General features: G+C 45.1%; 1 protein-coding gene across 2 annotated transcripts; it reads left to right on the plus strand.

The window, feature by feature from the left end:
- Positions 1-540: 540 nt before the first annotated feature.
- Positions 541-11,702, plus strand: HMGCS1 (3-hydroxy-3-methylglutaryl-CoA synthase 1). 2 transcript variants are annotated; one of them, XM_005533294.3, is made up of 10 exons: positions 541-664; positions 4,880-5,337; positions 5,715-5,840; positions 6,357-6,521; positions 7,231-7,399; positions 7,518-7,688; positions 8,472-8,578; positions 8,944-9,069; positions 9,341-9,504; positions 9,900-11,702. In XM_005533294.3, exons 2-10 carry the CDS (start codon positions 4,890-4,892, stop codon positions 9,990-9,992), a joined length of 1,569 nt encoding a protein of 522 aa, XP_005533351.1. In that variant the 5' UTR covers positions 541-664; positions 4,880-4,889; the 3' UTR covers positions 9,993-11,702. The 2 variants fall into 2 exon arrangements, with proteins under 2 accessions (XP_005533351.1, XP_005533350.1); XM_005533293.3 differs by lacking the exon at positions 541-664 and adding an exon at positions 3,633-3,664.
- Positions 11,703-12,823: the final 1,121 nt, after the last annotated feature.

A 12,823-nucleotide genomic window follows, 5' to 3' on the forward strand; every position in this document is an offset into this window, starting at 1 on the left:
GCAGGGCAGGGCAGGGCAGGGCATCCGTCACATCCTCCGTGAAGCAATTCTGCTGGCAGAGCCCCGTGAGAGCCCCGGTGCCGGGGCACGCCGGGGTCAGGACATGCCGGGCCGGGAAACTGGACGGGCGGGAGCCAGGACAAACTGGGTCAGGAATGGGCCGGGGCCGGGATGCGCCGGGGCCTGGGAGCGGCGGGGCCGGGATAGCCCGGGCGGCTCCAGCCGGGACACGCGGACACTCCCGTTGCCAGGCAACCGCCTCGCGCCCGGCCCGAGCCCGTCCTACCCTCACCCGCGGTCGGCCGCGCGCTGCCATTGGCTGTTCCCGCACGGCGCACGGCTCCCATTGGGCGTTCGCCGCCTCTGCCGTGTCCCCATTGGTGCACCGCCCTCTGCCCACGTCGCGTCACTTTCTCACGCCATTCCCCCCGCCCGCTCCGCCCGCCGCGCGCCGGGTGGAGGGCAGGACCTGACCCGGCGACGGTTTTGATTGGCGGAAGGCGCTGCCGCTCAGGCGGCGCTCCGGGCGGCAGGCGGTGCAGCTGCTTAAAGGGGCCGCACGCCCGCCGGAGGCCGGTGCTGTCTTGAGCGCGTGCGGAGCCGCACCGGGAGCAACAACGGGAGCAACATCGGGAACGACACCGGGAACCATCACCTCCGACGGGTGAGCGCGGCTCGGGCCTCGGAGGCACTCGGGCCGGGAGCGAAGGACTGCGGAGCCGCGTGGGGGAAGCACGCGAGGGGCGGCGGGTCTGGGAGATGGAGCCACATGCAGGGTCGGCATAGCTGGGAGCAGCTTTCAGTGGATGCGAGCGTGTTCGGAGGGACGCCCGTAGCGCGGCAGGGGGGAAATTAAAAAAAAATTTAAAAAGCCATAAAAAGAAGGGGGGGGGGGGAAGGAATGATAAAAAACACCCCAAAAAAGGTGTGTCAGGGTGTCCTAACTTAGGTGTCACCCCACATCCCGCGCCGGCCGCAGTCCCAAGCATCACGGCCCGTGGGGCGGCGCAACGGGCGGCGCTCACTGCCCGGGTAACCAGGAGCCTCCCGAAAGAACCGCATCCCGGAATGGGGGTCCCGGCCGCTGCCTCCCGTCCTGCCCTCGGGGGAGGCCCCCGGCTGTGTGAGCTGCGGTGAGCGGCTGCTGCGGGGTTCCGCCGGGCTGTGCCTCGGAGGCAAGCGAGAAGCCTTCGGTATGTTCCCTAATTGCCTCTCAGTGTCGCGACAGCGTCGCCCTCCCAAGCCGGGAAAGGCGGACTGAGAGTGTCTCCCTGACCACGCCACCTCCCGCCGCCCAAGCAAAGGCAGCCGGGTGCTGCCCCAAGGGATGCCGCAGACTTCTTCCTGATGGCGTTTGCCGCAGGGTGTGGGCATCCCGGCGCCTACCCGCGTTGCCGGAGCCCCGTGCTCGGATGTGCCGCCATCCCCGCGGGTGGGGCCGCACGGCTCCGTCCAAGGTTCCGTCGCCGCGACTCTGCGCAGTTTGCCTGTATGCCGGCGCACGGAGGCGAGCGCGCATCCCGCTGGGATGCCTGTCCCGGCCCATCCCGGTGCCCGCAGCTGAGCGTCCCGCGGGGATGTGGCCGCGGTCCGGGCGGACGCCGCGACCTCTGGTGGCGGCACGAGTTAGTGCGCGCGAGTGTTACCTGCGGGGACGAGCCGGTGATGTCACTGCCGGGGCTGCCACGAGCACACCCGTCCCACTGGTGCTCTGGAGCCAAAGGCATCGCTTGTGGCAAACAAGGCCGGGACTTATTTTCTACCTTTGAGTGAACTGTTCCGTTAGAATCAAAAATTAGGCAGGAAATAACAGAATCAAATTATTGACATAATATGCTCAAATTCCTAAGGAAAACAATAATGATACCAGTCATTATGAGCGAACATGTTTCTGGTGACACAAGAAGAAAGCAGGGGCTTGTCTTGCACTTCTTGTTCATTCCCAGCAGAATCGTATAGAGACACGAAACAAAGCGTGTTTCTCATTTCCATAAATCAAAGCATTTGGGGTTCTTGTTCATTTAAAATAAATCATACTTTTGAGAAAGTTTTAATTTCCAGTAAAAACTCAATGATAGAATGTTGTTTGCTGTTTGACCAGGGAGACAAAAGACTGTCTGTTTTACTCTGAGTAAACAATTTTTTTTCTGTAATGACTGACTCAAGATGCCATATGTCCCATTTTTTTCAGTGGTCAGAGTATGCTTACAAAGCAGTGCTTCTCATGGCAGCACAGCCCGATAGCCCAGACTGCCGCCCTGCTAGGTGTGACTGGTGAGCTTGGTATTTGGTGAGCCTGGGAACGTGACAAAAACTACCTCCCTTTTGTGTTCTGCACAAAGTTTTCTGATGAGAGAACTGCAGCGAGTGATATCACTTAAATGCCAGTTTTGGCATCTCAAAGTTCTGTAAGGAGCAAGCACTGAAAACATTGGTTTTCATTAGCTCTCACCAATAATGCAATACCTTTTGGCATACTGGTTTTCCCAATAATTCACTGCCTGGTTAAAAGCTGCTGTTCTCCCATGCCCGTTATTTGTCAAGTTCATTACATGCTCCATGCAGGCTTCAGGGAGACCTCACTGTGCCCTTTCAGTACTTACAGTGAGCTTATTAAAAAATAGAGGGAGAGGGGCTTGTGCAAGAATGTGTAGTGACAGGACAAGGGGCAATGCTTTCAAACTGAAAGAGCGTATGTGTAGATGAGATATGGGGAAGAAATTCTTTACTGTGAGGGTCGTGGGGCACTAGCACACTTTGCCCAGAAGAGCTGTGATTCCCCATCCCTGGAAGTGTTTAAAGCCAGGCTGGATACATTGAGCAACTTCGTCTAGTGGAAGGTGTGCCAGCCTGTCACAGGGGGCTTGGAATGAGATGATCTCTAAGATCCCTTTCAACCCAAACTATTCAATAATTTTTGTATAAATCTTAAATAAAGTCAAGCATTTTGAGATTCTCTGGAGCTTCGAACTTTAAGCTTTCTAGCCCTTGGAGCAACAGTGAGCTCCACTCTGGGTACATGGCTCACCCTCAGCGTGGCTGCCAGACGTTGATGAACTGGAATAAGACACAGCGCTTGGAGCCAAGTTTTGGACCCCGGCGCTGCTCTGTGTCCCCAAGCCGTGTGTGTGATTTGTTCACGGTGCTGCTGAGCAGGGACATCCCTTGGCCCCCGCAGCTCCTGGGGACTCTCTGGACCAGCACACTCCCTCCCCTGGCCGTGGCTTTAGCGAATCGGTGATGGCCACTCTACTAATAGCATCAGCTTGCTGCTGTACCGAAAAAAAATCCAAGCTTCCAGGAGGCAAGAATAATGATGGTCTTGCTCAGTTTGTGGATTATTTTATCTATCTAGTTGAAAGCAAAATACGGCGATACGGCACCGCTTCACTTTGCAGGTAGAAGCGAGGTGACGAGGGATTGTCCAAAATAACAAACGAACAAAGCCAAAACCACACAGGAAGCCTCCCCACACCGGGATTTTGGGTGCTGGCGAATTCAGTTTTATTTCCTGCCCGGGGTTTTTGCCCGAGTCAGGCGGCCAACCCAAGCGCGCTGTCCCACCGCCTCCCTCACGCTGCGGTGGGGCAGCTGCTGCGCATGCGCGCTGCCCACGGCGCGCATGCTCACCACAGTAGGAGCAGGCCATGGGATTCCGCAGCGTGTAAGAGGCGGGCGGCGTGAGGGGCGGGGGGGGGGCGGCGGGAGGGTGGCTGAGCCGGGCGGGGCTGAGCCAGCCGGAGCCGGGCTGAGCCGAGTCGGACTCGGCTCGCTTTGGCTCGGCTCGGCTCAGCCCAGCCCAGCCCAGCCTGTGGCTGGGGCGCGCTGTGACCCCCTGTATGCACATTCCCGTGGCTCCTGCCTGGCTTCCGGGTACCCTGTGGATAACCTTGAGGTGGGGGGGCGGCGGCAGGGGACACAAGTAAGGTGAAATTGGTTCTTTTGCTTAAAACTGCGCAGTGCGCTATAGGGCCGTTCTTTGTCCGTTTACTCAGCTGGTTCTGGCTTCTGGAAGCTTGGAGCTGGGTACGGAAGGGATGAGTGCCGAGGAACATGGTGCCGGACTGTGGAATTGAGGGAGGGTTGTAGTAGTAGGGTATAGGGTGTCCTTGGGAGTAGTAAATCCTCAAGTGTGGTGACAGGAAAGTTGGGCTAGAATAAGGAAACTCGGCCTATCAGGAAGAACACTGTTAATCTCAGCCCATGAAATAGTCCTCCAGGCTTGGGAGTGCCAGTGTTCTAGAGTGCCGAAATAGAGTATGCAACAAATAAAAAAAACTGAAAAGAACACCAACACCCACCCTAAAACCAAAAAACAAACCTTGCCCAGAAATAATTCTGCCTTGTTGCAAGTATAAACAAAACAAAGTGACCTATATCGCTTTGTTTGAAAACAAAAATTATTTTGAAGGGTCCTGGCCTGTTTTAAGATGGTGATTTCCTAGTAAGAGTTTTCAACAGGTAATGCTAATAAAAATGTCCAGTGTTCCTAGCTTGGTTATATGCAAAACTGAGACTTTGCATATAAGCAGAAGTAAGATATTGAACATTTATTTCTCAAACACTTAACACTCGGTGTGTGTTTTGCTTCAGAAAGATAGCTTTGGGGTTAACCTACATCTCCAGGGCTGAAATCTATTTATAGGTTTATATATAAGTATTTTCCCTTAATAAAAAAAATCTTACAAAACTCTGATGATGTTTACAGAATGTTTGTACTGAAGCTTCACCAGAGGCAAAGGCTTGCCTTTTGCAAATGACCTTGTAGAGTATGTGCAGCACAACTTTCTCTGTACAATTACAGGAACTGAAAGTAAGTTTGTCTAAATATATGTGAGTGAATCACATGGTTTTGTGGTTTTCTTTTTTTTCCTTAAAGATCTGCCACGATGCCTGGGTCTCTTCCAGTGAATGCTGAATCCTGTTGGCCCAAAGATGTGGGAATTGTGGCACTGGAAATATATTTTCCCTCTCAGTATGTTGACCAGACAGAGCTGGAGAAGTATGATGGTGTGGATGCTGGGAAGTACACCATTGGGCTAGGCCAGGCAAGGATGGGGTTCTGCTCTGACCGTGAAGATATCAATTCTCTCTGCTTGACTGTGGTTCAGAAGCTCATGGAGAGGAATAACCTTTCCTATGATTGTATTGGGAGATTAGAAGTTGGAACGGAGACCATAATTGACAAATCAAAATCTGTGAAGACTGTCCTGATGCAGCTTTTTGAAGAGTCTGGTAATACAGATGTAGAAGGAATTGACACCACCAATGCATGCTATGGAGGCACTGCTGCTCTTTTTAATGCCATTAATTGGATTGAGTCCAGTTCCTGGGATGGTAAGTCAAGGGTATTTTCTTGAAAAGTTACATCATCCTTACATCAGACTGCCTTACAATGACAGAGGTCATGCTTAACCGTATAAAATCCAGAGGGTGAACTGTTTTTCTCTTCTGAAGTCCTTTTCTTAAATGCCCTGGGCATTTGCCTCTAGTTCAGTTACAGTGTGAAGAATAAGGACATAGCTACTAATGTAAAGGTCTTCTGTAAATTTTGGTGATTGCCAATTGAAATGTGTGAGAAAAGTCAAAATTGACAAGCCCTTTAATTGTGCTGTTATCTCCACAATAACTGAAGTCTAAAAATTGTTGATGGATATTATGATGTGCCAGACTCATGGCTCCTTCTCACCATTTTTCCTGTCTGTTTTTCCCAGGACGCTATGCCCTCGTGGTGGCTGGAGATATCGCTGTGTATGCCTCTGGAAATGCCAGGCCCACTGGGGGAGCTGGTGCTGTTGCAATGCTGGTTGGACCAAATGCACCGTTGATTTTTGAGAGAGGTTAGTCCTGTGGGTCAACATACACTGTTCAGGTCAGATTACTGCATTTCCCTGGAGCCTCTTCCCTGGCTTTTGTGCCTTGCTGAAGCGGTAGATTAACTCCCACTAATTTTGGAAATTGTTCTTTGCCTTCTTTTGCTCTGGGCTAACTCAGCCAAGTCCTGTTACAGGACACGTCAGAGAACAATTAGAGGTGCTCCTATTTGTTTATTTCCTTGAGGATTCTCCAGTAAAATTGATTGAGTAATACAAGAGCTGAATAAAACAACATTCAACTTCCAGGAGAATATGACAATCCTTTATTGCATGTGTTTGTCATGCTCAGTCCTACTCTAATGTACAGGCAGTTGTGGACTGTGTGAAACCTTACCTTAAAAGGCCAGAAGTGCCTTAAAAAAACTGCTGAACTGGGGCCAAAACTGTTTCTTTTCCCATGTGTGCCAACTTACACATCTCAATTGACTCGAAGCAGCTGAATTAAGTAATTTTCAACTTCTGTTGATTTCTATCCACCAGGATTGCGTGGAACCCACATGCAGCATGCGTATGACTTCTATAAACCAGACATGGTCTCTGAATATCCTGTAGTGGATGGCAAGCTCTCCATACAGTGCTACCTCAGTGCATTAGACCGCTGCTACACCGTCTATCGCAACAAAATCCACGCCCAGTGGCAAAAGGGTGTGTAGCCTTCTCTTGATGATACTGCAAGATGGGCAGATGCTGGAGTGTGTACTACACAGACAGTTTTAGTATCTGATCTAAAAACTAGTCTGTGAGTCTCTTCATGTTTGTATGTTCTGAAGTAATTGAAATGTTTGCTCTATCCTGTACGAAATCATTTATGTCTGTTCTGGCATGCTAAATTCCTGACAGTGTGTAAGCAGTAGTCTTTACAGGCATTTGTTGGTGTAACATATAATGCCTTGGTTAAAAGCATACTGTTACCCACCTCCATCCAGGCTTCTAAGAAACTTATGTTAATATTTAAATGTTATGTAATTATATCTGTATATTTTTTTTAACCCAACATGTATAATGATTGCTTCAGTTATATTAAGAGGCATAGATATGAAAAGAGGCAAATTAAATAGATTATTATGTGAAAATGCTGGGTAGAAATACAGAGATTCTGTTAAACATAGCTTTTTGTTCTAGAGAAAGTGCTAACATTGTTACCTGGTACAAAAGGTGGTAAAAAATTCTTTAGTAGAAGCAGTTCAGTGTGTTAAGTGCACTTGATGGCAGTAGTTAGGATTACTTGTGTGTTTGTGTCTTTCCTATGCCAACATGTTAAAATGACTGGTGTTTTGCCAGCTCCCTGCTTTATTTCCATAATTGAAGTGAGTACTAAACATAGGTTGTAACACAACACTTTTGCCACTTCCAGAGGGGATGGACAGACATTTTACCTTGAATGACTTTGGGTTCATGATCTTCCATTCTCCGTACTGTAAACTGGTACAGAAATCTGTGGCTAGACTCTTGCTGAATGACTTTCTCAGTGACCAGAACCCAGAAACAGCAAGTGGTATTTTCAGTGGTCTGGAAGCTTTCAGGTGAGAATGGCTGCTGTCTTCCTTATTCACATAATCTGTTACACATCTAAGGTGTGTTTTTACTTTCTGCGATTTTAGTAACTGTTTTTGCACTTTTTTTTTCTTTTCTTTTGAATAGGGATATAAAACTTGAAGATACATACTTTGACAGAGATGTGGAAAAAGCTTTTATGAAAGCTAGTGCAGAGCTCTTCAATCAGAAAACCAAAGCTTCATTACTTGTATCCAATCAGAATGGAAATATGTATACCCCTTCAGTCTATGGTTGCCTTGCCTCTCTTCTAGCCCAGTAAGAATAAAATTGGGAAAAGCTGTTTATGAATAAGGTCATAAAAGTTTTTTTTCAGAAAGTCTTTTGTAAAAGCATCATCTAGCAAACCTTTTTCTATGAGACTTCCTTAAGCAGAAAAATTAAAGCTAAAACACAATTCTGCACATACATTCAGTTCAAGTGATAAGCAGATTGAAAATGACTGTGTTAGAAGCTGATCCAAAACAGCTGCTTACTGCCTTGCAGAATAGGATGTTATTTGTAAGGTAGCGTCTGTTCTCAGCCCCAAATTTCCCCCTGCTCTTTCTTCCCCTAGAAACATTCCTGAAGTGGAAAAAAAATCTAAATCTTCTCTATCTTACTATAATAAGCAAAGCTAAATTAAATTAGCATTTAATTAAAGTGGTTTTTTTTTCAAATATAGAGTTTTGCAAAATCATATTAAGTTTACATTAAACCACTCCTGGGTTTTCTTTTTTTTCCTTTTTTCTTTATTTTTCTTTATTCTGTCATTGACTTCCAGGATGTAGTTTTGGGTTTTTTTTGGCTTTAGTTTGCTTAAGAATGAAATCTGTTTGCCTTCATCATATTCTGGGCATTTCTCAGGCATGTTTTGCTCTAGGCAGCTTTCTAACTCATCACGTAACAGCAGTCAGTATTTATGCATATAGTATGTTAAATGTGTATTATAGACATTACACTTTCCTGGTTGCTTTTCCAAAGCTAGATACAGTTTCTAGTTATTTAAAACTGTCACTTTGGCTTAATTGTGACTTTTAAAAGCTGTTGTATTATTTGCAGGTACACCCCAGAGCAGCTTGCGGGACAGAGAATCAGTGTGTTCTCATATGGCTCTGGTTTTGCTGCTACCCTGTATTCCATCAGGGTGACACAGGATGCCACTCCTGGTGAGTGACTTGAGGTTACATCAACTGCCTCCCTTGCTCAGCTTGCTCTTGATGCCTTGTTACACAACCTACCAGCATAAGAAAACCTGCAGGGCAGTGTCTTAATGACAGCAGTGCCACACTGAGAATATCCAGCTTCAGGGAGTGTTTAAGTGTCTCCTTGAACAAATAAATAATAGCCTTCAAACTCTGTTAAATGTTGTGAGTTGGTAATTGGGAATATTTTTAAATTACTAGTACTTAAGATTCTGTAATGCAAAGTACTTTGAATGGGGTGTACTTTCATTTCATGTGAATGAAATGTTCACATACCAGTTGCAGTTCTCAATACTGATTCTGCCTTACATGATGATTCTATATTGCAGGTTCTGCACTGGACAAAATAACTGCCAGCCTTTCTGATCTCAAAACAAGACTTGACTCAAGAAAATGTATTGCACCTGATGTCTTTGCTGAAAACATGAAGCTCAGACAGGAAACACATCATTTAGGTAAGAACATAATAAATGTCAATCATTCCTAGTTCTAGAGCAAAATGCTTATCACTTTATCCACCTGACTTTAAATGATTAGGGTGCAGAATGAAGGAAATGTCTGACCCTTTCTTCTTCTTCGTAGCTTGTGTTCATTTGGCCCAATGTGTCTAAAGTAAAAATGCTGGCTTGCTTTTTTCTGTCTCAGTGCATCCAATCTGCAAAGGCGTGTGTTGGGTAAAAAACTTACCGGGAAACAACTAACAGTGTGTTCCTTCCTTTCTTACAGCCAATTATATTCCGCAGTGTTCAGTGGAGGATCTCTTTGAAGGAACATGGTACCTTGTGCGTGTGGATGAAAAACACAGGAGAACTTACGCCCGGCGCCCACTTATGAGTGATGGACCTCTGGAAGCAAGAGTTGGAGTTGTCCACCCAGGCATTGTTCATGAGGTGAACGCTCGGCACTCTTTTAAAATTTGATGTAAATGGTGGAACCATTTACATGTTTCTCTTAGCATGTGCATGTATGTTAAAAGGAAGTGGTTTTACAAGTTACATTGAATACTTTGTTAACATGTAACATACAAGCCAGAAGTAAAAAGTTGAAACTGCGATTTTAAAAAGTACATTTCATCATAAAAAGAACAAAACTGCTCAAGAATGAAAGAAGAACAAACTGGCTCTTCTCACACAATCTGTTTGCATGAAGCATGACCAATTTTATTGACTTAAGACAAAGCTGTCCATTGTTGCATGAATGTTGTTTGAGAGTTGGACTAGCCATAAAGTGTGAATGTCTGTGAACTAGAAAACTGTATTTAATGTTTTTTTTCCCTTCTTCTTAGCACATCCCAAGCCCTGCTAAGAAAGTGCCAAGAATCCCTGCAACAACAGAATCTGAAGGCGTTACTGTCGCCATTTCCAATGGGGAGCACTAAGATACCTCTGTGAGGTGGGGAAAGAAACGAGGTGTGAGGGCAGGGTGAGAGAGAGAGAGAGAGAAAAAGGATTGCAGTAGCACTGAAGTTTCAGTGTACAGTAGTACTTAATTGGAGCACGAAAAAACTGTTTAGGCTCCTTGAAAAAAATCATCATTATATGGTGTGCTGATTTTATAGTATTTTCAGAACACTAAAATCAGGAGTATATTGGAGATAGAAGGACTTGCCAGGTGCTGTGGGGATTCCTTAACATGTCTGAACTTTTTTAATTGTTGAGAAATAGCTGTAGTTTATTACAAAGTCTTCATACACAGAAAGGAAAAAAAAGGAATCTTCTGCCTGCTCTTCCATGCAAAATGACTTGAAACCTACACTGTTAACTTCTACTAGTACTCAAGTGTGTGCGAAATAGTCCAAGCTTTTAATGTTAGGGTTCTCAGTGCCTTGACAATAAGCAGTCAACCTTCTGAATACTGCAATTCTCTTTCACTTTATCACCTTCCCTTTCATCTCCCAGTCTGCCTCCCATCACCCCATTGCTTTGGGATAGGCATAGAGCCAAGAACATCCATTTCTGGAATAGAATCTCTCTTTCCTGTCAAAATGACCGGATCAAGAACAGCTAGGCTGACAAGCGGTTTTCTTAGAAGAAACTCTGTGATCAAATTTCTTAGTTACTGTGTAATCCCTCCAAACACCTTACATGTTTTATACCTGCATTCTAAGTCACAGGAGACTGGGAGGAAAGATTTAGAAAAAGGGAGGTAGTAAATTTTTTATTCTAAAGAAAGGGGATCATTGATTTGGCACCATAATGGATTGCTTAGTAGAATATCCAAGGCAGCAGACTTTTCAAATACAATTTAGAGCTATTGTGGAGCTGTTTTAATTGGCCAGCGAAGGAAGAGACTGACGTTCATCACTTTGTCTGGAACTCCAGCCTATTAGTTGTCTTTATATAATACATTTCCAAATGACTCTTTCTCGCTTTGAATTTGGCTTTGTACTTTGCAGTTGTTCTCACTATTGTTAATACTGTAGGAGTGGAGTCTTTAATTTCTTTCCCCCTTCCCCAATGTGCAAGCTAAAGTTATCCATTTTGCAAGCAGTAGATACATATACAGTGGTTATGGGGAGTCCATTCTGGTAGAATTTTAAAGCCCAGATTGGAAGTGAACTATGATATGAGCCTTTTAAGCTTGTAATATATATATATATACATACATACATATATATATATATATATTTAAGTTGAGCTAATGTACAGAATGAATTTTCATTGAATTTATTTCTTTGCTAATTCTACAAAGCTGCATCATCTAATATAAAGTAGCAAAAATTATTTCTGTTAATTACATTTTTTGTGTGTGTGTAATGAAGTGTTTGTATTACCTGTCACTCACTAGGATTTGATAACTTGCTGTATTTGTACAGTCAAGCCTTGATAAATAGTTGTTTATTATAAATTGATGAATACTAATCTGTTTGTTCTGCTGAAAATGATGGAGCAATGCATGATGATAGTGTTTGCAAGTATTTTGGTTTAGGCTGCCCTCATGAAACTTAACCTTGGCACCTGTAAAACAAACTGTCATGGAACAAAGTCCATTGCTGGCAGTGGACAAGCCAAGAAGTGAGCTACTGGCACAGGCCTCACGGGTCTGTGAGGCTGATCCTTTATTAAAATAAAGTTTGAGATATTTGAAACCGGTTGGAGTAATGCTGACTTGTTCATTTTTTAGAATGGATTTCTTTTTCTTTAACAGGAAAGCAGAAGCTGGCTCTGGTAAAAACTCAAAGTTGTGGGTTCACAAGCTGTGTGGACATTCTGTATCTTTCTTCTTAGTGTTGTTCCATTACAAAAGGGGGAAAAAGAGTTTCTTAGGCTGGTGTAAAACAATTTTATCAGGGCCATGTTTCAAGATAACTTAAAATGCTTTTATAAGGAAAGTGTTCATAGTAGAGGAATTAATACCCACTTTATGAAATGGAATTAATTTTAATTACTGTTTTTAAAAAATTGGTATTGTTTTATTACCCTCAGAAAGCCTGTGAAGGAGGCATGGTTCTTGCTTTGTACACACCTGAACCCCGAGTCCAGTTTCCTATATGTGCCTTTTCATAGTTATTCCATTCCTCATTTATATGAATTATTCCCTCTGAAGTGAAATGATAGACTCATCGATGTCGTAACACATAAGGCACCCTGCCTTTAAATGTGAAAGCACCAGCTGTGCCTGTGTACACCTTGTGTTGGGTATCTTACCTTAACTAAACTCATAGGTTCTACCTCTTAGCTTAGGCACATCAGCTGTCACTGCTCAGAGAACAGCTGCCACACTTGTCCTTTGCACTGGAGTTTGATGCTGTTGAAGATCTAAGCATAGAATAAGCAATTAAAGCTGAAAATCAGAGCATCTGCATTTTGGTGATGCTCAGAACAACTGGAGTTGTCAGCTTTTAACTTTCAAGTGTCAAGATCTGCTTTGTGCCAGCTTTGGTTGCCAAAGCAGGATGGCAGGAGTGAGGACAAGCCTGTAATGCTCCGTGAATATAAGCAGATTTTGCTGCTGCTTGCATTCAGCTATTGGTAACAAGGGCTAAGGCAAGAACTTAAAACAACAGAGGTTTTGGAGTCTGTTTAAATCTATCTTTATTGGAGTGCAGCTGGAGTCCAAGCAGTTCCAGACTGGCAGAATTGTGCAAGCAGTGGAAGGCGTCAGAAGGGTAATTGATGGTAGCCCAACCAGTCAGGCACCCACACATACAGGGTTAAAATACTGAATCCTGACTGGTCTTCTGGAATCATGACAAGTTGGGAACTGCAG

The sequence above is a fragment of the Pseudopodoces humilis genome, chromosome 4, assembly GCF_049639895.1.
Source record: "Pseudopodoces humilis isolate 2021_Gansu_Grassland_sample_001 chromosome 4, ASM4963989v1, whole genome shotgun sequence".
NCBI lineage: Eukaryota > Metazoa > Chordata > Aves > Passeriformes > Paridae > Pseudopodoces > Pseudopodoces humilis.

Coding starts and splice junctions, on each gene's coding strand:
- HMGCS1 (XM_005533293.3), top strand. Junction 7,400..7,517: donor AGTGGTCTGGAAGCTTTCAG/GTGAGAATGGCT, acceptor TCTTTTGAATAG/GGATATAAAACTTGAAGATA. Junction 9,070..9,340: donor ACAGGAAACACATCATTTAG/GTAAGAACATAA, acceptor CCTTTCTTACAG/CCAATTATATTCCGCAGTGT.